At 44.9% G+C, this 24381-nt stretch overlaps 2 protein-coding genes across 3 annotated transcripts in view; one reads left to right on the top strand and one right to left on the bottom strand.

Annotated features, from left to right (window-relative positions):
- Window positions 1–657: 657 nt before the first annotated feature.
- On the bottom strand, window positions 658–11050 carry RAB33A (RAB33A, member RAS oncogene family). The gene is made up of 2 exons (XM_032620261.1): window positions 10125–11050; window positions 658–1245 (listed from the first exon to the last, which is right to left on the bottom strand). The coding sequence occupies exons 1-2, from the start codon at window positions 10380–10382 to the stop codon at window positions 790–792; spliced, it is 714 nt and encodes a 237-aa protein (XP_032476152.1). The 5' UTR covers window positions 10383–11050; the 3' UTR covers window positions 658–789.
- A 4714-nt stretch (window positions 11051–15764) lies between these two features.
- AIFM1 (apoptosis inducing factor mitochondria associated 1) overlaps window positions 15765–24381 on the top strand; it is a 28023-nt gene continuing 19406 nt past the window's right edge. The window contains exons 1-2 of one of the 2 annotated variants that reach the window (XM_032620430.1): window positions 15772–16078; window positions 23120–23262. In XM_032620430.1, coding sequence (XP_032476321.1) covers window positions 15973–16078; window positions 23120–23262 — 249 coding nt within the window. In that variant the 5' untranslated portion in view covers window positions 15772–15972. Of the gene's footprint in view, window positions 23263–24381 lie in introns of both variants that reach the window. The other variant, XM_032620431.1, reaches the window with a different exon arrangement.

Genomic DNA, 24381 nt, shown 5'->3' with positions numbered 1-24381 from the left:
AGCACAGTCTTGCACTTGGTAATATTCTTGTCTAATTTTTGTTCCCAAGTAGTTTCAGTGTGTACATTGTTCTCACAACTAAATCAGAGGGTCTTGGAACGTAGGGGATGAATCCTCCTGTTACATTTCTTCCAACAAAGATCTGGGGGCATCATAGACCTATGTTAGCTTGAACCCTGCCCTCTTCAAGAAAGGGCAGGGGGAAAGAAATACTTCTGGTATCAAGGGCTGCTTGGTGAAAAATGGGGAAGCAGGAGCTAACAGCATTGGAAGGAACTGGGCCTGTTGGGCAACCTGTATTTTTATGTTTAAATTTTGGGAAATAAGAAGAGAGCAGCCTACTCTCGACATCCAAGGACCCTAGGAAATAATGATGAGTCAATGTCTCCTTTCAAAACTTCTCTATCCCTCTGCCTGCACTGGCTCTCTAGAACCGCATATCTGTCCTGTATTCCACCCCCTCCAGGTGTTTCTGCCCACTGATGACATCATGTGAGAGAATGAATTAGTCCTGAAGAAGTGACTCAAAGGATGAGCATTTCAGGCAGCGTAGAAGGCTGGTAGGGAGTGTGCCTCTCTAGCAGGGCGAGCTGCCTCTTCTACTCATCACAATCAGAAATGTCTTCTTGGAGGAAAGCAAGACATGAAGGCATATGATAATCTATACAAATTTTATTTTAATATCAATTTGTATGGAAACAAGCAGGTGTCGGTGTTACACAGGCACGGAAAAAAGGGAAAGAAAAAAACCTCCAGTGATAATTGCTCTTGTATTTACACCGTTTGGTTTCAACAGGGACAGGAAGTTTTACTGTTAGCTTCCTGTGGGAACTCCAGTTTCTGCACCTTCCCCTGCTGCCTCTCAGCATCACGATAGAGCAGGGATTTCTGAGCCTTCAATCGGCAAGCCAGGCACATGAAAATTGACTCCACGTTCTGGCTCTCTTTGGGGTCCTTGGCCGATGTCTCAAATAAGAGCATGTTATGGGCATCGGCAAATTTCAGGGCTAAGTTGGAGGGCACCTGGATCTGTTCCCTCAAGTCACACTTGTTGCCCACAAGCACTTTCGGGACTAGTGGAGGCACGGCATGCCCATTGCATTCTTGGATCCACATTTTGAGGTTGGTGAAGGATGTCATCTTGGTGACGTCATAGACAAAGACCACGGCATGCACATTGCGGTAGTAATGCTCGACCATGCTTTTTCGGAAGCGTTCCTGACCGGCGGTGTCCCACACCTGAACCTGGAAGATACAAAGACCCGTATTTGGAGTCAGAAAGCGAAACATGAACAGATAGGAGAAAACATGGTTCTGTGACATTATGAAAATGAGGTGACAAGCCCTGACACAGGAAGTGGTTCTTTGACAAATTGGCAGAATGGACTTATCAACATATAGAGAGAAGTTTCTTTCAGGGTTTATTAAGTCTTTCTTAAGGTTTTTAGTTGAAAAACTGGAATGTAAATTGGTCAACTTTCCTGGAGGGCAATGTGGCAATATTGTCAAAAACCTTAAAAATGTACAAAACTCTTAGAGCCTAGAATCCCACTTCCAGAAATCTATACAAAAGAAATAGCAGATAACGTAAATAAGTACTTGGGATATAATATACAGCATGATGACCATAGTTACCACTGCTGTATAATATATATGAAAGTTGTTAAGAGAATAAATTGTAAGAATTCTCATCACAAGGAAAAACTTTTTCTTTTTTTGGCCTTTTCTTTTTATTGTATCTGTATGATATGATGTGTGCTCACTAAACTTACTGTGGTAATTATTTCACAATATAGGTAACTCAAACCATTATGCTGCATACCTTAACCTTATACAGTGATGTACATCAATTATATCTCAATAAAACGGGGGGGGAGCAAAAAAAGAAAAGAAAGAGATATGTGGTCAAAATTCTGCACAAAGATCTTAATCACTTTAAAAAAAAACAGGAAACAACCTCCTAGGAGAGGAGCAGCTAAAATGTATGTATTGGGTTGGCCAAAAATTTCGTTTGGGGTTTTCCATATGATGTTATGAAAAACCTGGATGAACTTTTTGGCCAACCCAATATATATCTATACAATGGGCTATTATGCAGCCATTAAAATAACCTCTTCATAGAATAAATGGTGTAGAAAATGCTCATAAAATATAAGTAAGTGAAAAAAGTAGGAAACAAAATTTTTCATATGCTATGGTCCCAATTTTTTTTAAAAACATTAAACATAGACAAATGCATAGGAAAGACTGGAAGTGTATATGCGAGGACATTAATGGTTATTTATGAACAGTGGAACTTAGGTGATATTTACTTTCTTCTTTTTTTTTGTATTTTCCAAATTTTCTACTTCATGCATACATCACTTTGTTTTTTTTTGTTTTGTTTGTTTTTTTTTTCATGACTTTTTAAAGCAAACAAAGTTAGTGTTAAAATCTCACCGTGTGGCTCAATTGATTTTAAGTTCACTTCTTTGTTATGTAAAAGGTAATTTAGCTCACTGGATTTTTCTTCTGCATCTCAGCTTTTGGGATAAGGCCAATGAATAACGTATGTAAAGATACAACTCCCAGGGGATACTCTGGAGTCTAAACACATTCAGCCCAATCTATTTCCTGTTATACATCCAAAGTCTTGGACAAGAGAAATCATGCTGAGAACGACAGCCCCAAGGCCTTATACAATTCTCAGTTATGAAAGAAAATGCGATTATGGTCACTAATTGACTACTATGGTTCTTAAAGCGAAGTATAGCCTTTATTTGGAGTTAGCAGTCAGTAAGTATAATCTAGTAAATATAATTGAATCTCTTTGCCGAATGAAGATCTTACAGGGCCCCAGAGTCATCATTGTGAACGTCAGTTTTCATTGTCCAGGCTTCCCTTCATCTCCTCAATGGAGATGGCCGCCATGTTCCTTTGGCACGACATTCGAATTCATCTCCTTCTCCTATTTAGATTTCCATGTCTCTTGGTCAGACTCTCCTCTCCTCACTCCCGGATTACAGCAAAGTCTTTTGGACTCTAGACGTCTCCACTCCAGTGCCTCTTGCATACTGCTTTCAAACTAGCCTTCCTAAATCCCTGCTTGTATCAGCACATTATTCTCCACTTCAGCCAATTCCGATAGCCCTCTACTGCATGTGGCATCAAAATGGAACGTTTGTCTGCCATAATCGGACCCCACCCAACCTGGTTTGCAACTACTCAGCTGCACTTGCTTCATTCTCTCCTCTGTCCCTTTGGTCCTGCTAGTCCAGGTTCCCCTGCAGAAGTGGTTGCCCCCTCATTGCTCTATCCAAACCTCACCCATTCTTCCAGGTTCGGCTCACACTGCGCCTTCTTCCTAAAACCTTCTCCAACTTTTCTTCAATCCTCTTTCCTTAGGCATTCCTATCGCACTTTGAGTCTGCACCACACCATTTAGAATATATTTATTTGTTCTCTAGTCGTTTCATCAGTGTTCTTGGCATCCCTCCAGCTAGACTGTAAGCAGTCTTTTTCTGCATCAGATCACTCGTCATCATGCTTGTCATCAATATCGTCGTTGTGATCAAAAAGCAGTATCGGCCTGAGCCAGCAAAACTACTGTCTGGCATCCTAGGTATCTGCCAAGGTGATTTCGGAGACAACATTCGACTTCGGTTACCCAGAAAAACATAAGTCCTCAAAGGCTGATTTGCTTCGGCAAGCAGAGACAGAAGAGATTTTCATTTCTTCCACCTCTCTGGTGCTCTGAGCAGGAAGAAAGAGGAGAGCAGGCCAGGAAAGGAATGGAGGTCAGTGGGAAGAGGGCAGGTATACTGCGAGAATATCATTACCACTTGGCTCCCACCCCCACCCTCCGGTAGTCGTAACTCTTGCCTCTGAGTAAGGCTGAATGCCTACCAGCCCTCAGGCATGTGGCAGATGCTTTAACACCATGAGCTCAGGGCTCTAAAAATACCTGCCACTAGCAGGAACGTGGGTGGGAGTGTATGAGGTGTTTGGGGCTGAGTAGTTTGGCTGTTTGGCTTTTCTGTGGCTTCAGAATTGTGCACGCCACCCCAGCTACCAGGACTGCAGGGAGGGCCCTCTCTGCTGGAGACCTCCTTTGCCTTTCCAGTGGCTGGGGAGCCTTGGAGCTTTTATTCAGAGGCTCGGAATTTCAACTACTGCTCTCATTCCAGTTCTTTAGAAACCCCACCCCAAGTTTTTTGCACCCCTGTCTGTGGTGAGAGGGGAGCCAGGAAGCAGGCTGCTCACAGCAGAGAATCAGAAGAGCCAATGCTGTGGCCTCAAGAGCCATCAAAAAGGGACAGCACGGCAGTCAGGCTCGCTGGAACACGACTGACTTCATTTTGTTTCTGGGTTTAGTGTCCCTGTCCTTCTCAGCATCCTCATAAGCCCCTGGCCTCTGTCAGACAATGAAAGCATCTCCTCTCCCTTTGGCAGCTGGCGCTCCCTCACCCAGCCCTCCCTTCCTGTGGGCACTGCACCTGACGCCTGCCCCTTAGCCACACACATGCCCCCAGGATCCTCTTTTCTCTCCAAGGGCCAGTGGGGTATAGTGGAGTCAAACCAACTAGGGTGCAAATCTCAACCCAATCATGTCCCACTAGTTAGGTGTCCTCAGTCAAGTTATTTTATCTTCAGTGTCCTCCTCTGGAAACTAAGGATAAACACAGCAATCTGGTAGGGATGCTGTGAGGATTAGCATTCCTTGTAAGTACAGGACACAGTGCCTAATACACTCCCCCTTCGCCCCTGGCCTGAAACCGCCACCATCAAGTCTGGCCAGACAGCTAATTGGGCTAGCGCTGCTGGAGACGCAGCAGTAGATGTGGAATTGGGAAAGCCGGGTTCTAGCCCCTCAGCTTTCTAGCTGAGTCAATGACCAGCCAAATGAAATAACATGCGAGGAAGAGCTTTTGCACAATATAAAGTGCTCTGCAAATATTAGCTGCTGCCATTGTCTCAGAGGGCCCATGAGCCCTGTCCTGGTAGCACTGCTCCTTGGATCCGTTGGTTCTCATCCTGGCAAGCGCAGAAAGCTTGGCTTCTTTTCTTGGCTGCGCCACACAGCATATGGGATCCTACTGCCCCGACCAGGGATTGAACCTGTGTCCCCTGAATTGGAAGCGCGGAGTCTCAACCACTGGCCTGCCAGGGAAGTCCAAGCTTGGCTTCTTGAGGATGAGATCGAGCCAAGGCAAATGCAGTCAGTGGGGAGGGGGAAGAGAGAGGAAGGCCAGCAACATGCCATGGGTGGCTGGGGGCAGGCCCAAAGTGACAGGGACTCTGGAGAGTCAAGGGGCACAGGGTGGGGAGCTGCCAAAGATAAATCTAGCCTTGTAAACCATTTTCCTAGGGCCACCGCTGCCTGAGCAAGCTTTGGCAAGTTCCTCACCCCTGCACGTGCTCTTAGCTGACATGGGTATTTCTTATCCCTAGGGAACATATCTAGCGTCTTTCTACAGATGAGGCATGAATGTCCTTTTGTTGGAGGCTGGTGGAGGGGGGGTAGAAGTGGAAAGAGAGAGAAAATACATCTGTAACCTTTGGAGGATGCCCGAGTGGATGACGGGAAAAGTTTAAGATAAATCTTTCTTCAGCTAGCTGGCTGTCCCATCTGCGTCTAAGATACACCACGTTCACACACCAGGCTGACACAGAGAATGGCAAAGGACGACAACAAAGAGAAACTCACCCACAGCAAGAGAGGCAGCAAGGGAGACAGAGAAACAACAAAACTGCTGGATAATTAACCATTCAGCTAACTGGCAGAAGATGGAAGCTCAGAAGCCCTAAGGAAGACATGACGTCATTCTGACTGCGGGCAGCTTCCGAGGGAACGCTTAGCTCAGCCACTCGGTAATGTAGCACACGAAGGTGTTTTTCCAAGTGATCAGTGGAGGAAGAGAAATCCACGATCCCGAACAGCACCTGCCCACAGCCTCGGCTGTCCTGCAGCGAGCGTGCCTGTTCTGGAGTGCTGGGGCAGAGGGTTGCCCAGGCTATAGGAGGAACCCAACTGGACAGCAGGGGGTGCTTGCATGAAAATTTACAAGGAATGGCTCAAAAATTAGAACTGAGCCTCCCCTCTACTACCTGCCCACCCCCAAACACAGGCCCCAGTCGGCATTTTCCAATGCTTTTAGACTGAGACAGGTGCAATATGATTTAGCTAAACCTGTAAGGTGACAGACACTTAATGGTCATTAAGGGAAGCTCCACCCTGCCTTTGGGGATTGGGGGAGGCCTCCATCCTTCCTAGGCTGATGTCAGGGAGGACTGTCAGCTTTCCCATATGATGTCTCACCGTGTCCCTGTCACAGGTAACTTTGTGGGTTGGATGGACGATGGGGCTGGCCCAGAGTGGGGATTTACATGCTCTTCTAAGCCAGGCTGCATGGTGTGTGGAAAGAGCACCGAAAAGGGAATTAGGAGACCTGAGTTGTAGGCCGGGCCCTGGGTGATCTTAAGCAATCACGTTCCCTCTCTGAGCCTCAGTTTCCTCTCTGTAAAACAAGGAAGTCGGATTAGAGATGCTCTAAGGTCTCTTCCATCTCTGAACATCCTCTGATTCTCATACCCAAGGTGAGGCAGTCAAGGTGCAAAAAGTAAAACCCAGGTACTCGGCTCGACGTCTGGGGTGCAGCTGAAGGTGACATCTTGAAGGCTCCTGGGTTCTGGGGCTGAAACCCTGGGCCCCTGGCCTAGAAGAGACCATAAGGCTGGTTGCCCAGCATGCCACCTCCCCCTGAGCACAATGCCCCCCAGCCAGATACTGCCCCGCTAGAGGAGAGAGCAGTAGGAAAGAGCATGAGCTCGGAATCTAGGTTGAAATCCTGGCCCTGTCACGGGGAAGGCAGGATAGTGAGATGGCAAAGTGCTTGGGCTCAAGAGTCAAAGACTGAAGCTCAGATCCACGTGCCTTGGGGCAAATTATTTAATCTGTCTAACTTTGGTCTCCTTATCTCTAAAACAAGAATGGTAATAATAGTCCTAATTTCATAGGGTTGCTGAGAAGACCAAATAAGATCGTGCATGGGAAGCACCTAGCCTGTGCTCTTTGTTTCTTCAATAAATAGAACTTGTTGTCGTTATTATGATTATTGTAGGCTTTTCTTGATGTTCTTGTGAACCAGGAAATACTGGATTATAAATCTTGTGAGGGCATGGGGGACACATTGATTGGAGACACCAAATGGGGCTTCAAGGCCCTAGGGATGGCCCTGGTAATTAAGACAGTAGCCCCAAATATGCTAAATTAGTCGTCCCCCTGCAGGGGTTGACAGTATGTGCTACCCTGGGACACAGGGGGGCAGCCCCGGAGAGGCCACACCCTACTCTTGAACTGAGAGAAGAGCTTGCTGAGACCTCTCTGCCACTCTCCTGTGAGCACTGGCATTTTAGAGCCTGACAGCCTTCTCTTGCTGGCTATGGTCTAGGGCCACCTCAGCCTGGGGACTTTTCTCTCTTCCCCAAAGGCAGTCACCTCCTAGCGTGATTTTGGTACCTGTTCCTTGAGAAACTTCAGGCCAGCCGGAGTATGGGGCAAAATCATCTCCTATGGAGCTCATTTGCTAGCTGCCATTCTCTGCCATCTCCCCAAGGACATGCTGGTCTCGCCTGCTGGCTTGGGCCCTGAGCTTGTAGCAGCTGTGCCAGAGGCAGGGTCCCCATCCCGCTGCTCCCACACCCCACCCTGAGCTCCTTCAGAATCTGCACTCAGAGGGCTCCTCCATGAGCAGTGTCACAAGGTTTTGCCCTCTTGAAAATATCATCTTCCCAAAAAAGCCTGTGTTAAGCACTTATCTGCACGTGGTGCTGTGCTGGGCTCTGTTTCTAGTGAGTCACATTGTCACAGGCTCTGCCCTCTGGGAAAAAGTCCGGAATCTTTGGCAGAGACTGTAAAATCCAGTTTGATCAAGTACTGGGTGTTAGAAGGGAAGGAATCTTTGCAAAACTTCCCCAAGGCCATTGGGTTGTGACCCTCTTCCACTCGTTTTCACCTCCCACTTTCTGGCTTCCTCCTCTCCTCTCCCCCTGTTCTCCTTCCCTAGACGCTCAAACGCTTCCTTTTCCTCCATCTAAATTTCAAGGGGACTTATTTCCCCCTCCCTTAAATCCAGAGGACTCGTTGGCTCAATGTGACACGATTTTAAACAAGCGATGGCATTAAATTCAAAAGGTTTTGAGGGTTTAAGAGCACATCCATAAGTACATTTCTAGTTGGGATTTTAAAAGGCATGTTTTAGAAATGCCAGAGTCTTACAATGTTACATTAAAGAAGTCCTAGCCAAGCAGATATTGACATAAGAGCCCTAGGAAAGGATGGAGACAGAGACCTACTTTGACTTTTAAAAGGAAATGTAGCAATTCCCTCCAAAATGCGAGGGGCAAAAAAGATCATTATTTCCAAACAGTGCCCTGTCTTCCTGATCCTGGGTCTCAGTTGTTTTCAAGAGCCCTCCCTTACCAATACTGAGCTGCCCATCTTCCTGACATCTAGTGCCTTGGCCTGGTCTCTGAAGCCATTTTAAAACACATTCACTTTAATAATGAAGGAGTCAGGAACCTTGTACAGTTTAGAGCATTTCATCATTCTCCTCAGTTACTCAGTCCTTCTCTCCACATCACTCAGAAGAGAGGCCCTGTGGTCACTGGGGCTGTTTACCCAGCAGGAGGGAGGGTTGCCTTCACCCGACAGTGTCCGACCATAGGCTCAAGAAAAGGCCAGCTGTGGGACTTCCCTGGTGGCACAGTGGTTAAGAGTTCGCCTGCCAATGCAGGGTATATGAGTTCGAGCCCTGGTCCGGGAGGATCCCACGTGCCGCAGAGCAATTAAGCCAAATGCGCCACAACTGCTGAGCCTGTGCTCTGGAGGCCACGAGCCACAACTACTGAGCCCACGTGCCACAACTACTGAAGCCCACGCACCTAGAGCTGGTGCTCCACAACAAGAGAGGCCACCACAATGAGAAGCCTGTGCCCTGAAGGAAGAGTAGCCCCCGCTCGCCGCAACTAGAGAAAGCCCGCGCGCAGCAATGAAGCCTCAACTCAGCCAAAAATTAATTAATTAATTAATTAAAAGACAAAAAGAATTAAGAAAAGGCCAGCTGTGGGTCTAAAGAAGTTGGTCTTTAGTGCCCAGTGCCTTCTGAGGTGGCTTTCCTGCCCATAACCCTGCCCCCTCTGCTCCTCTGACACATGAAGCTGCCCTTGCCATGTCCTCCCTCCCTCCATCCTCTGCACATTGAAATATTACTGTCCTATCGAGTTTCTACCTTTTCTGAACCAAAAGTGAGCACAAATGGTCAGACAAGAATATCTGTACTTAGCCTACTTGACAAACTAAAGAGAGAGGGGCACCAAGACACTTCCCTTGGCCCTCAGATAAGTTTCTCTGCATTTTTACAAAGGCCTGCTGAAGACAATACCCACAGAATGAGTAATGGGCATTAGGTACCCAGACAAATAAAGAAGATATCATTTAAGGGGTACTTTCCAAAAGAACTAGTTTAATCTATTATGAAGTGTTGGCAGGTAACCCTGTCTCAATTTCTTTAAAAGGGCTCATGGCTTTGTGCCAGAAGCACCCCACACCACTCCTATTCCAAATCAGCCTTAAACTTAATTATAACTTGTAATTTAAAATAAAGCAGCTTTCATTCTCTATGGAGTTCCATCTCCTCCCACCCCCGCAAGGCCTGGGGGCTTAGCCAAAGCAGGTTTTTGCAACCTATTGGTACCCACGAGGTAGAAGGGACCTCAAGATGTGTAAAGCGCTTTGGGATCCATCCCACAGACCAGGACGGAGATCCCTCATACCGCCCTCTGCCCACAGGTGCCGCTGCTCCCGGCTCAGGGTCAAGGATAGGATCAAACAGGCTTTTCCTAGTGGGAGCTGTCAGGCAGGGGCAAAGGGCATGAATGCAGCCACTCCCGCCCGCCCTCAGAAAACGGGTGAGGCGGGTACTGGGCCACTGAGAGAGGCGAAGGGGATAAGGACGTGCCGAGGGTCTTGGGCTCAGCAAGCGGCGACGCAGCCACGCGCTGGACATTTACAACCACTAGAGCAACGCCTCTAGCAAGGCCCCCTCCCAGATCCCTCCCTTCCCGGACCTGACCGTCTGGATCACCTTGATCTTCTCGCCCTCGATTTCCACGGTCTTCTCCCTGAAGTCCACGCCGATGGTGGCCTCAGTCTTGTCCGGGAAGGTCCCCCCGCAGAAGCGGAAGGTCAGGCAGGTCTTGCCCACGTTGGAGTCCCCAATCACGATGATTTTGAAGATGCGAATCTGCACGTACTGGTCCAGCGACGAGTCCAGCTCCAGGGACGCCAGGCCAGCGGCCGAGGCGGGCTGCAAGTTCCCATGGCCCAGGATGGGCTGCGCCATCTCCCCCGGACCGGACCCGGGCCCCAACCCCCCTCGAGGGCTCCACACAAAGAAAACGGCCACGTTAGTGCGCTCGAGGCGAGCGAGCTTTGTGCGTGTGTATATGTGTGTGTGTGTGTGTGTGTGTGCGTGTCTGTATCCGCGCGTGTGTGCGTGCGCCAGCAACGTGTGCGCGCGCGCGCGTGAAGGGGGTGCCTCTCACCCCAGGCCCCCCCTCCTCCAGCGCACCCTCCTAGCAGCTCTGAGACAGCGACACAAAAGCCAGGGAGGGGAGGAGAGATGGAGGAGAGTGGGCAAGCGTTCTCCTTGCGCCTGTGCGCTGGGACGGGACGCTCGGGCGTGCGATCCTACCGCGCTCCCCAGGCCGCTGCGGCCGCCACCGCACCTTTGCCTAGACCCTCCCCTGCCTGGACTCCAGGGACACACCGGAGGGAGGAAGCCTAGGGAGGAAAGGGTGGGTGGGGAGAGCCGCACACACCACCCCAGGATGGTCTTCCTTTCTCCTTGCCCCCATTTATTTTATAGGTTTATAGGTTTCGGGCTCCCCACCCCCACTTTCTCGGAGCGCACGAGGTCAGCGGCACCGCTGGGGAGGACAAAGAGAGCTGCACCCTCAGGCATCTCTGGAGCACCTCGGCCTCGGAGCGACACTACTCGACGGGGGTGGGGGGTGGGGCGGAGATACCTCCTTCACCAAGCGGCCGGCAGCTGCGCCGCGCCTCCGCAGCCCCCTCCCAAGCCTTAGGATAAAGCGATGCTCTGTCTTATTGAGAAAGCAGGTGCGCTCGCGCGCCCCAAGGAGCCGGGGAGGGCGCTGCCAAGACACGCTGTGGGTTATGGGGGACCGCGCAGCTGCGAGAGGTAGGCAGGGGCACGGGTGTCCGTGTGTAGGGGGAGTTAGTGTTTCTGTCACAGACTTGTCAGATGTAGGGGGGCGCGTGCCAGGCGCCAACCTCCCCTTATCACACCACGAGCACCCATCCTCTGAATGTTCAGGAGAGTGGCTCCCATTGGCTGCCGCAGTCGGTTGTGTTTGTCTGGCCAATGGGGAAGGCCCGCCACGGGAGAGGGCCGAACATGGGGTAGAAGAAGGGGGAAGCTGGTGGTGGCAGCTTCAGCAAAAGGGGACTTTGTTTCCGGGGCTAACCATTACAGGTCCAGGTGGAGGGATCTTGGGACATAGCATAGACCTCACAGTGTGTTACATTCCTGAGCCCTCCATATAATCAAAAATCCTTCCAGAATGGTGGAGTTTCAAAAGGAATTATAAACCCCTAGGAGCGTTCACCCCTCTGCAACTGAATGTAGAACAAAGTGGTTGGGTCTAATTTGCCAGAAGCCTAGGTTATGCTTGGAAGATGATAAATGAACAGAACTTTCTTACAGTGTTGGGGGCAGCTTCCCAAGGCTTAATAAGCATCACACATCTTGGTCAAGACCAGTATTCCCTCTGCCGAAAGTGATTTGCAGGTTCAGAATCTGTTTGAAATCAACTCTGCTGAGGTACAATTTACATATAATAAAATGTGCCCGTTTATGTTTGCTTTTAAGACTTTATCCCTCCTCCCACATATTTCATAAGTTAAGGTAATATTGACACATACCAATAGCACCGACGTATGAGTTATTTGCTAACGCCATCAAGGTCAGGGATTCCAGCAGCACACGTGAGTTACCATCTTATTTGTGTGTGAGGCTGAGCTGCAGAAGAGACAAGTATGACGAAATCCGTTCCCACTATGAGGAAAACAATTCAGTGCATCGGTGATAGATCTGTAAGCAAATTGGAATGTGACTGCTCAGCCAAGTCCAAGTTACTCAAAATGGCTGGGAAAATGGGGTCTTCTAGTTAAGAAGCTTTTTAAGCTGAGTTAGCAGATATATATACAGCTAACTCTTTTAGCATATATGTGGGTCACCCATTTCTAAAACCCTAGATTATACGATTCAGTATTAAACCTCGAGAAGGATTTAATCTTAGTTGGCTAATCGAAGGTCATCATTATGAATACCAATTATCATTGTCCAGTGTGAACAGTAATCCTCATTGTACAGTATTTTGTTTCTGATTGGTTGATGTCTAGATAATAGTTTGCCAAATCATTCTCCTCTGAATTGGAAGCTAATGCTCCTGGTGATCATTATCTAGAGAAGAGTAGCTATTTTTTTAAAAAAGGTAACTATTAATTAGGCATATCCAGTAGGTAAGAGTGAAAAGAAGGGCTTCCCCGGTGGTGCAGTGGTTAAGAATCCGCCTGCCAATGCAGGGGACACAGGTTCGAGCCCTAGGCCGGGAAGATCCCACATGCCGCGGAGCAACTAAGCCTGTGCGCCACAACTACCGAGCCTGTGCTCTAGAGCCCGCAAGTCACAACTACTGAGCCCGCGTGGTACAACTACTGAAGCCCGCGCGCCTAGAGCCCGTGCTCCACAACAAGAGAAGCCACCGCAATGAGAAGCCCACGCACAGCAATGAAGAATAGCCCCTGCTCGCTGCAACTAGAGAAAGCCCGCATGCAGCAACGAAGACCCAACACAGCCAAAAAAAAAAAGAGTGAAAAGAAGCTTTGCTAATTCATAGCCATAATTAATGCTAACTTTCTGGGAGATATAAAAAGATATTACATCCACATAAGATTATTTAGACATATGCTCCCAGCAAAAACTTGTCACTGAGTCTGAGAGTTCACATTATACTTGTAAGGTAGAAACACTGATTTCTGGAAATGTGGTATATCAAAATGGGCCCCATGCCCTAAGAAAATACTCTGTGGAGTGAGATTTTGGGGAAATTTCACTTATATTTTTGGAGTTATTCAATATGTGTAAGTTGCTTTTGCCACCCAAAATGATAAAATATAATTTTTTATTAAGAGGACAAGAAAACTTCATTGTACCTATTGCAAAAATAAATGTGCTGTACAATGTCTTTTTTGTATGTTAATTGTGCATCATTAAATGACTGTCTTTCAAATACACCCAGTTGTTTTCATAGGTATCTGATCGTCATGATTTTGATAGTGTTTTCCAAAGCTTCTTTCACCAACAGATATGATTAACTTTGTATTTAATCAATCCATGTTTATTACTGGCTTTTAGAAATAGCAATAAATTTCAATGTCTTCAAGACCTTTAAAATATGAAATAAGTAGAAATCATTTTTTACCTTATTGTGGAATTGATATTTTCAATATTTATCCCCCCAAAGAGTCCTAGCTTAAAAGGCAACTACTGGGACCTCCCTGGTGGCGCACTGGTTAAGAATCCACCTGCCAATGCAAGGGACACAGGTTTGAGCCCTGGTCCAGGAAGATCCCACATGCCGCAAAGCAACTAAGCCCATGTGCCACAACTACTGAGCCTGCGCTCTACAGCCTGCAAGCCACAATTACTGAGCCCACGTGCCACAACTACTGAAGCCCGCACACCTAGAGCCCATGCTCTGCAACAAGAGAGGCCACCACAATGAGAAGCCCGCACACTGCAACAAAGAGTAGCCCCTGCTAGCCGCAACCAGAGAAAGCCCACGCGCAACAATGAAGACCCAGTGCAGCCAAAAATAAAAATAAATAAATGTTTTTTTAAAAAAGGCAACTACTACCTGCACTTCTGAACATTAACCTATTCTTTTTTTTTTTTTTTTGCGGTACGCGGGCCTCTCACTGCTGTGGCCTCTCCCGTTGCGGAGCACAGGCTCCGGACGCGCAGGCTCAGCGGCCATGGCTCACGGGCCCAGCCGCTCCGCGGCATGTGGGATCTTCCCGGACCAGGGCACGAACCCGTGTCCCCTGCATCAGCAGGCGGACTCTCAACCACTGCGCCACCAGGGAAGCCCTAACCTATTCTTAATGAGTAAGGGAACCCTGGATCATGTTCACCCAATAAATACTGCTTCCTGGGTTAAACTTCCTAAAACAACTTTGTAATTTCATTCTTTATCCCTATTCCACTAAAGATAATAACTTCATCACCTACAATATTAGGGCCAAACCCTTTTGCCTGTTCAAATCTGGCCCCACCATATTCACCCGTCCTTACTTACTTCCTAGTATGTACTCTCTACCATTGTCCCCTGAAAACGTGCTGGGTTTTGTTTTATACCTCCAAGCAGCATGGTGCTTCCTCTAAGATACTTTACAAATATTAGCTCATTTAACCTTCATAACAACCCTATGAGATTGGTAAAAGAGGAAAGTGAGGCACAAGTTAAGTGACTTGCCCAAGTGGCAGAGCCAGGATTCAACCTGGGGCAGACCGGATGCAAAGTCAATGGTGCTTAACCACTGAAAATATTACCTTTGGTCCCAAAGTATTCACCATCTGAAATATCATTCCTTCTCCTCCACTATTTGAATTTTACTACTCATCCTTCAAGACACAGCTCAAGTAACACTTCTTACATGAAGTCCTTCCTTAGCTATTCCATCCCATATTTTCTCTTGCTCTTGCACTACATCAGATATTATTATTTAAATGACCAGTATATGTCATCTCCCCAACTAGACAGTGACCACTTCCTATACTTTTCATATCCCCCAGAGCTCCTTTAATAGCACAGTCCAAGTGGCAAGTGCTCAATAAATACCTGTTAAATGAACATGTAACTCAAAACTTTGAAATAGGCATATGTTATGTTTTGCATACAGCCAATAATTTATTTCCAATTTAGCTTACATTTGGTAGAGTCAAAACACCTAGTTACACTCAGCCCCCCACCCTACTCCTCCCACAACTCTTAAAATCCTGCTTAGGAATACTCCCACAGAAAGTCTGTGAAGCACAAACTCTTTTTGCCGGCATCCTGCTCTCAAGCACGGAAGCCGTAATAGCAGGAGACTGTCCGCAGCCCTCGTACAGCATCTAGGACACAGAACTGCACAATATAAAAGCGATTTGGGAAAGAGAGCATGGAATGATTACTAGTCCTGCAAACAGGGGCTGGGTGGGAAAGCGCCAGCAATTTGTAAAGACGGAAGTCCACACCGAATCTGGGAAGCCAGGTGCCCCGGCTGGACCTACGGAAATACTGGAAGTGGACTACAGCCAGAGAACCCGGAAAGCTTAGTACCTAGTATATAGTGGCCTAAAACAGAAAAACAAACTGCGGTGCTGGGGCCACGCTTTGTGAGGTGCCGTTACAGGTTCCCGCCATCGACAGAGCGGCAGCACCGGCCACAACCGCCAGGCAAAGCGGCCCCACCGGTCCCTGCTTGGACAGCTTTTGAGCTCGCTTAGCGGAACGCGTTGCCATCAACCCACAGAAACTTGCAAGCGACTCAGCCTGTGGTCTTTCCAAGCGTTCGGACAGCTAAGCGCATGCGCACAGCTTCTCTCCGTGCGGACCAATCGCAATGCGGCGCTGAGTGTTACGCCTGCGCAGTAGGCCTCCAGTCGCGCTTCCCCTTCCCCTGCTCTAGAAGGCCGGCCTAGCTGTCCAATGCCCACCCGAAGCTGGGAGGAGGAGCCTACGTAGAGTGCGTGTGAAGGGAGCCGGGGGAACTGGCCAAGGCCCACGGTGTTTGACCTGTCGGTCCGTCCGTGCTTAAGAAGAAAGGAAAGGAGGAGGAGGTCCAGAGTAGCGGTTGCGGAAATGTACCGGTGTGGAGGCCTGGCGGCGGGTGCTTTGAAGCATAAGCTGGCGCCCTTGGTGCGGACAGTGTGCGTCCGAGGCCCGAGGCAGAGGAACCGGCTCCCAGGTGACTGACCCATCCCGGGCAAACCCCACCTTGAAGACCAAGTACCTGGGTTCTACAGGCTCCCAATGCCTCTCAGGCCTTCCCCATCCCACCCCACCCCCGCCCCTGGGGAAAAACTATAAACACACTCAACAGTCGCGTGAGTTCCGAATTGGCGGGATTCAAACCGTAAGTTTCGCAAGCCGTGCCGGCCTGACCTTCAAGGGATTTGAGCCCAGTAGTCGGCTTGAGGCCTTTTTCTGGGAGGGTTTGCTGTTCAGGGATAACAGAACAGCTGGCTGTCTCGTATTGTCCAATGCCACCTCCCGGCCACCCCCAGTCAGCCTTTTTAGAGCAATGAGGTGAAGTAGACTTTGTCATTTATCGATTGAGAGACCTTAAGCAGGACATTTAAGCCCTACGCCTCAGTTCCTTCTGTAAATGAGCATATTACCTGCCTACCTTCCAAACCCCAGATCAGATTCATAGATTTGAGTGCCCTGTGAAACAGAAACAGTGCAATCAGTGCAAGTAAGGAGTCAGTCCGCCTGTGCGCCAGCCACCGGGAAGAGTTGGCCCAGAATTAGTCTGAGATGCCTCGTCAGTGTAATTCTTGGTAGTCTCAACGCTTCGAAGAAACAGTTTGCAGAAAGCATTGTATTTGCCCTCCATGAAGTTGTTTCAGCAAATTTTAGAGCCAGAAGGGATTTCGTAGTAAAGTTCAACCCACTAATTTTATAGATAATAAACCGAGGCACAGAGAGGTGAAATTGCTTGCTCAAGGTCACATACCTAAGTAACAGGCAGAGCAAAGGTTAGTTTGCCAGTCTCTAGGTCCCTAATCCTCTTGCCCCAACTCCACACTGCTTCCTAAAGTTTGACCTCAAAAGGTTAAGGATGAATCCGGTTCCCCTTTAGCCCACTGGGCATCAGATTCCTTGAATTTATCTAAGCATGTCTTGCGCCTGCTGATTTCCAACCTGCACAATTTCAGGGGGGTAAAGAGTTATCCACCTGTAGGAGGCGCTGTTTTGTTGTTCTTTTTTTTTTTTATCAATCATCTTTGAATGGCCACCCGAGGAGATTCACATTTGCTATGTCAGTGTGGAACTGCCTTGAGGCCTTTTCAATTTGGAACTGCCTTCTGGGTGCTTTAAAAAAAAGTGGAAAATATTTCCCTTAGATTGTGAGAGTCTTCGGAAATGTGCATTTGAAAAGTTTTTCCAGTTGCTATGCCTCAAGAAAATGTTTCCTGATGGGTGTACCCGAGGTATGTTCTAAGACATGTTGCTTTGGGAACTTAAAGACCAGATTAGATTTTAAAAACTAACATCCTGTCTATGATGTCATCTGTATGGGTTTTGTGCATTGAAATGAGAATGCTCTATGTAAGTTGGACAGAAATTTAGGTAAGCTGAAGATTTTCATCCACACTGGGCTTTCAAACTTCGTGTACTTATTTTGCTTAAAACTCACAACTTTTGCCAGCATTCTGAAGTCTGACCAAAAGTTCTCATCAATTAAGTATGGATTTGCAAAGGTAAATTGAGTTATGAGACATTTGAGGTGGTTGGTGATATTAGAACTACTGAAAAATACTCACTGAAAACGTTCTTTTCCATTGCATGACTTTATTTTAAGGCAGTCTGCTGTAGAATATATTCTGACTTCTTGACATATCCATCATTTCTTTGTATACACTTACTCTTTGTCCTTTGGCCAAGCACCAGAGTATAACATCATTACCTTTAGCAGTGGGTGGGGGTGGTTACAATTTCAAAAAGAAATGCTTCTGTCATTTAAGGCATCAACCTTGTTTTCTGGCTCGATTACTGATTGCTTTTAATCTGATTTCTTTTGCACATAGCAGCATTTACCATATGTTTTTGCATAGACCAGGAAGAGGCATTGTTTGTTGATATGCCATTTCCCCTCCTTTTATCCCTTCCTCCCCACTAGTTCTTTGCCAGGATTATAGCAAACTTTAAACCTCCCTTGAAACATCTCATCCACATCTGTCACCATTGTCAGGTTCATTTCCATTATATGTTGCCTTTTACCTTAAAACCATAATTGCTACTATTTGTTTATTTACTTTATTTGGATGCTCTGCCTCTTTCCAGAAATGATTAAAGGTAATTAATAGTCATCACTTTATATCTGCATTCAGCACTGAGCAGATTGGTTAGGTAGTAGATATTTTCTGTTCTGTAGTATTTTATTTGGTTATCAAACATTGTGCCACCGATGTGATCAGACTGATCACCGACCCCTGAGGTGAGGGTCAAATGTTTGAACATTTTTCTCTGTTCAGAATCCTTCTCACCTCTTTAAAAAGGAAACTGGACATCTTGAGGGCAAGGATCCAGGCTTCCTGGGCACTGCCACATGACACTTTCTTTGAAGCCTAGAAGATGAGCCTTTACCTACTCCTTCTGCTGAGGCAAAACTTTCCCGAAGAAAATTTTAGCAAGTCAGCATTTTCTGAAACCAATTAGTATGTTGTATTTTCTAGACATTTTCTAATATTTTAAGGGAGTTGTTGCATATTGTAAGTTTTATATTTCCAAAACTTTCCTGGTCATATAAATTGAATGGAGGGCCAACCCTAAAAGTACTGAATGAGAATCTCTAGGAGAGAGCCTTGGGAATTTATATTTATATTTAACAAGCCCCTTGATGTAATTCATATGATCAGGCAAGTTTGGAAACTACTGTTCTGATGAATAATGACTCTTTCCCTTCCATTCTTCTGACCTAAGGATTAAAAACCAAACTGAGCAGCCTTGAGTCTCTTGTGATTTGTGTCAAGTTCATATTCTGATATTCAGAATAGTAGCAGCCATTCTCCCCTCCTAAGCTATACACTATCTGAGACAGGAGTTATGTCATATTTATTTTTGTGTCCTCAGCGTTTTGTACAGTCTCTGGTACGTGGTGAATTCTCAGTGACTAAACCCTAGTAATGTGAAGGACGTAACTTTGCAGAATAGAGTTAGATTTTTTTTTTCTGTCATCTAAATCATTTTTCTTCTGGTGCCTTCAGAGTGTTTCACACAAGAGGCATCTAACTACAATGGACACATCATCTAGGCTTGTCCTATCCTGTGTTTTATCCATGTCAGAAAAATAAGTTTGACATTCAGAAAACAAGCTTCAAGAGCATATAGACCTCTTAACCACTTGAGATTCCTAGGTGCCTCAATTGTGTGAATGTATTTCTGGAAAAGGCCTTCTGGGAGTATGGAAAAACAGGAGATTATGAAGTCTAAAGAAATGAATTTGCTAATTTAGGTACTATTCTAATGCTAGCCTGTGGTATTTGAAGTTACTAATTTATTATTAAGCAGCCTGTACAATGGGATATGGCCAAAACTTCTTTGCAAAGAATTCTTCAAAGTGTTCAGTCCTTATCAGTAGAACCGGGGAGAATTTCTAGTTCCTTATTTTATTCATTAATTCAAGAAATATTTGTTGATCAAACACCTACAGGAATTGAATCTTTGCACGATATAATGAATATAGACAATAATGTTGTATTATATTATCAGACTTGCTAAGAGACTAGATCTTAATTATTCCAACCACTAAAAAGAAATGATAATTATATGAGACAGTAGAGGTTCTAATTATCGCTAAAATGGCAATCATATTATTACGTATAAATGATCAAATTAAAAAAAAAAAAGAATTGAATCCTAAGTGTGAGGAAGGAAGCTCTACCTCTGTACATGTGGTCTGACTGCAGGAAATCTAAAACAAGTAGATTGGGGCAATGAGAAGTCAAGGAGTAAGGTGGCTCTCCCACATTAATAAGACAAGTGAAAAGGCATGTTTCAGTCATAATGTAAAATCTCCTAAAACTTTGAGGCTATGGGGGGAAAGGTGTGGGAATAATTTTATAGGTAAAAGAAAATTGGAGGGAAAATATGAACATCCATACAATATTATCACCTTTTACAAAATTAAAGTCACTAGGTATGTAAAAAGTTGGTTTGTTAATGACAGTATTGTATTATATTTCTTTTCAAGCAATAGTTTAAATGTAAACCCATTTACTTTGTAAAAAATCAATTTACTTTTTTTTAAACATCTTTATTGGAGTATAATTGCTTTACAATGGTGTGTTAGTTTCTGCCGTATAACAAAGTGAATCAGTTATACCTATACATATGTCCCCATATCTCTTCCCTCTTGCGTCTCCCTCCCACCCTCCCTATCCCACCCCTCTAGGTGGTCACAAAGCACCGAGCTGATCTCCCTGTGCTATGCGGCTGCTTCCCACTAGCTATCTATTTTACATTTGGTAATGTATATCTGTCCATGCCACTCTCTCGTTTCGTCCCAGCTTCCCCTTCCCCGTGTCCTCAAGTCCATTCTCTACGTCTGCATCTTTATTCCTGTCCTGCCCCTAGGTTATTTAGAACCTTTTTTTTAGAGAAATGCAAGTCAAAACTACAATGAGGTATGACGGTCAGAATGGCCATCATCAAAAAAAAAAATCTGCAAACAATCAATGCTGGAGAGGGTGTGGAGAAAAGGGAACCCTCTTGCACTGTTGGTGGGAATGTGAATTGATACAGCCACTATGGAGAACAGTATGGAGGTTCCTTAAAAAACTAAAAATAGAACTACCATATGACCCAGCAATCCCACTACTGGGCATATACCCTGAGAAAACCAATTTACTTTTAAATGTCTTTTTTTGTTGTGCAAATTGAGACAAGAACTGCTGAACTTACCCAAATCTACACCTTTAGTTTTATGTTTGTGAAAAGCAAGCAAAATCAGAATATTATATTAAATTATTATATTAAAGCAAAGTTATTATTATTTCTGTATTTAGGATCATCTAGAGGGATAAACAGAATTTTAAAAGCATTTATTTTCAGTAAAGAAAAACTTGGAGTGAAGGTAAAGGACAAAACTAAATTCTTTGTGCTAAGCCATGTGGAACTTTTTCTACCCAGTTTCATTTTCTAAGCTCTGAGAGTTGTCAGTTTCTATTTCTGATGCTTCATCGTTTTTATGGACTTCTGAAAATCAAAAGCTTGCCCAGATCAAGATGAGCTTCTCCACTCTTGCACATGTTTTTATTTTAGTGATTTGTTGTTATTTCCAAATATAAGCCGTTTTATTTCATGTGGTGATGAAGGATTCTAAAACAGGTAAGAAATAAAAACAGTAGAGAAAAATACATTTCCAGTTCTAAGAATATAGGTCCATAGTCTCTTATCTATAATCTAGAAATCAAAATAGGACTAAAAATCAAGTTTTTGTAATTCATTTGTCAGTAAAACCTGACCTGAACTGGAGAGAAGCTACTTAGAGTCTTTTGTTTATTCCACTCAGTGTGCTTGGTCATAGAAGCATTAATGTGTGTGACTCGGTTGCTGCCCCTTACTGTGTTGGGTGTTACTATATGGTGTATGCATTATATACGTCAAACCTAACAATTCCAAGTTCTGGAATGCACATGTTCCCAAGGATTTCAGGTAAGAGACTGCAGCCCTGTTTTGGACGTGTTTTTACCCCTCTGAGCCCTGTAATTGTGAAAGCAAGGGGGATAGCTCCCTATTTCACATCTCTGCAAGTACATAGGGAATAGCTACTGGCGCCGTTCTGTTTGTCTTTTAAAGCTTGATCAGACCAGAACATATCTACTTGCCTCTAGACCAGTGATTCTCAAAGTGTAGACTGGCAGCATCAGCATCACCTGGGAACTTGTTAGAAATACACATTCTTGAGCCCTATCCCAGATCCTCCAACTCAGAAACTCCGGGTGGTAGGTCTGGCCATCCATGTTTTAATAAACCCTCCAGGGGATTCTGATGCACACTCAAGTTTTAGAACCATTGTTCTAGATCAGGATTGGCAAACTACAGCCCACGGGCCAAACCCACATGCTTTTGTATGCCCCTTGAGCTAAAATTGGTTTTTACATTTTTCAGATGGCTGAAAAAAACTGTTAATAGACTATTTTTTGAAAATTATTTAAAATTCACATTTCAGCGTCCATTAACAAAGTTTTATCGGGACACAGTCACGCCCATTCATTTATATGTTATGGCTTTTGTGCAACATCAGCAGAATTGAGTAGTTGCAGCAGACACCACGTGGCCCGCAAACCTGAGAATATTTTCTATCTGGTTCTTTACAGAAAAAGTTTTGCAAACCCCTGTTCTAGGTTAATAGTCAACACGAGGAATCTCACAAGCAGAGAAGGTGCTGAGACCTTCTTCCTTCATCTGAAAATGCCAGCATCCTCCTGGAGAAAGAAGTCTATGAAACTCTTACATTTCCATTTGTGAGCGTTGTTATGATCCTCAGATTCTTACATAGCTGTATCGAGTTTTTACATCAACATAATCTTTGTATTATTTTGGAGGACTGAGAGCCAAGTATTGATAGTTGGTAGATATTTTAAATTTTGTCATTGTAAAAAATATTTCATAGTCCAAAATTCTTCAGTTCTTTGGGGGAGATAAATTCACCTAAATTTTTTTTTCTGGTTTTCTTCTAAGCTTTACCATTTCTGTCTTCCAGGACACATTACCTTTCACACAAGACTAAACTGTATTCTGGTTAGGTTGTGTTGCAGGCGTTTATTATTTTGTGCAAGGTTTGAGCCAGCCATTTAGACTACTCCTTAAGTAGTTGTTAGTGTGTCCCAGGTAGCCTGTAGTTAACTTGTTATATCTATCTATTCAGTCATCTCTCCATGTTTACTTCATTTACGGTGAAGATGTGAAGAGAGAGGTATTCGATGAACTGCCCGTGTGTTTTTCATTACCTTTTCTGGAAGCTATAAATTCCTCCCTGGACAGCATTAACTTGTACTGTTAAAACTCCAACAACTTAAGAGTGTGCATTCTGATATCTGTTGTATTTGTGTGTACAGTTTTGAAGATTTTTTTCCCTTGGTCATTTGACAGTGAATATCACACAGCCCAATGGGCAGTTAAGTCTTTACTTGTACAGTGCATTGATGTTTAGTCATAAACATGTATTAACTATTTTATTTTTGTATGTGTGTGTGTCTTAATAAATTGTGTTCCTTAGGCAACTTGTTCCAGCGATGGCATGTTCCTCTAGAACTCCAGATGACAAGACAAATGACTAGCTCTGGTGCATCAGGGGGCAAAATCGATAATTCTGTATTAGTCCTTATTGTGGGCTTATCAACAATAGGAGCTGGTGCATATGTAAGTAGAAAAGCAGCTTGTGTAAAGAAGCTGCCAAACAGCTCCCATTAATAGACTCAGTACTACTCTGCTTTAAGACTTTTACAACTAATTCTCCTTTCTCCTTTTGGAAGAATTTCCAAAAAGCCTTCTTTAAAGCGCCTACTGTCTAATATCCTATGAGAGCCAATTTGGGAATGACTGAAATTTAATCTCACGTTGATTATCTTTGCTTTTTTCACTTGTCTTTTTACTCTTTACTTGGAAGCTCTGCGTTTTCTTAGATTTGACTAATCCATAAAATTGTACCTTTTCTCTTGGATGTGACACACTAACCTGTGAATATGGTCAAAATTCATTGCAGCTCCTTAGCACAATATTTGATTTTGACCCATTTGTCAAATATTTTATTTTTCCTTAGTTTGGGATAATAAACATTTAAAAACAACAACCTTCAATCTGGCATTCCTGAAAGGAAAACTATCCCTGAATCTCACCCAAATACTAAATTATAGAAGTAGGCCTAGTATCTCCAGTTTTAGGATGGAGTTTGTGTGAGGTGAGAAATATGGTTTTAACTGCTATCTAATAGTACCACAATAATATCTCCTTAAATGAACTCTGATCAGCTTAGCTGGTCACAGAGGAGTTATTCTGTGGGCATTTTTCTTTAACTTGGCAGGGTTTACTGTGACTAAGCAGATCAGTCTAAAGTTGGATCATGTAAGGCTGAGTGAACCAACTTAGATAACACCTAGTAACACCCTTGATTGAAGGACGCTGTTTGTTTTACTTATTGAGAGCAAATGGTTGGATGACATTACAGTTTTAGTTCTTTCTACCCTGGTAAGACGGTGAACTTATCTTTGTTACTTGATCTAGGTTAAAAAAAGGGGGGACATGAAAATTATTTGAAGCTACTTAGATTATCATTCCCTGACCTAACTCCCAAGTGCACAAGAAAAGTAGACAGCTCTTGCCAGTTGTGGGTCAAATCGGAGTAAGAAATAGGTGAGCTGTGTCTGATAACAGACTTTGAGGAAATATACATTCTCCTCCATTCCTGGAGCAGCACTTTTTTCTTTTTTAGCACAGGGTAACCAAAAATGCTTCCCTGCCTTTGTGTTGAATGTTTCTTCA

The sequence above is a fragment of the Phocoena sinus genome, chromosome X (genome assembly GCF_008692025.1).
Source record: "Phocoena sinus isolate mPhoSin1 chromosome X, mPhoSin1.pri, whole genome shotgun sequence".
NCBI lineage: Eukaryota > Metazoa > Chordata > Mammalia > Artiodactyla > Phocoenidae > Phocoena > Phocoena sinus.
The sequence above is the reverse complement of the archived record's forward strand: the minus strand, read 5'-3'. Positions and strand labels throughout refer to the sequence as shown.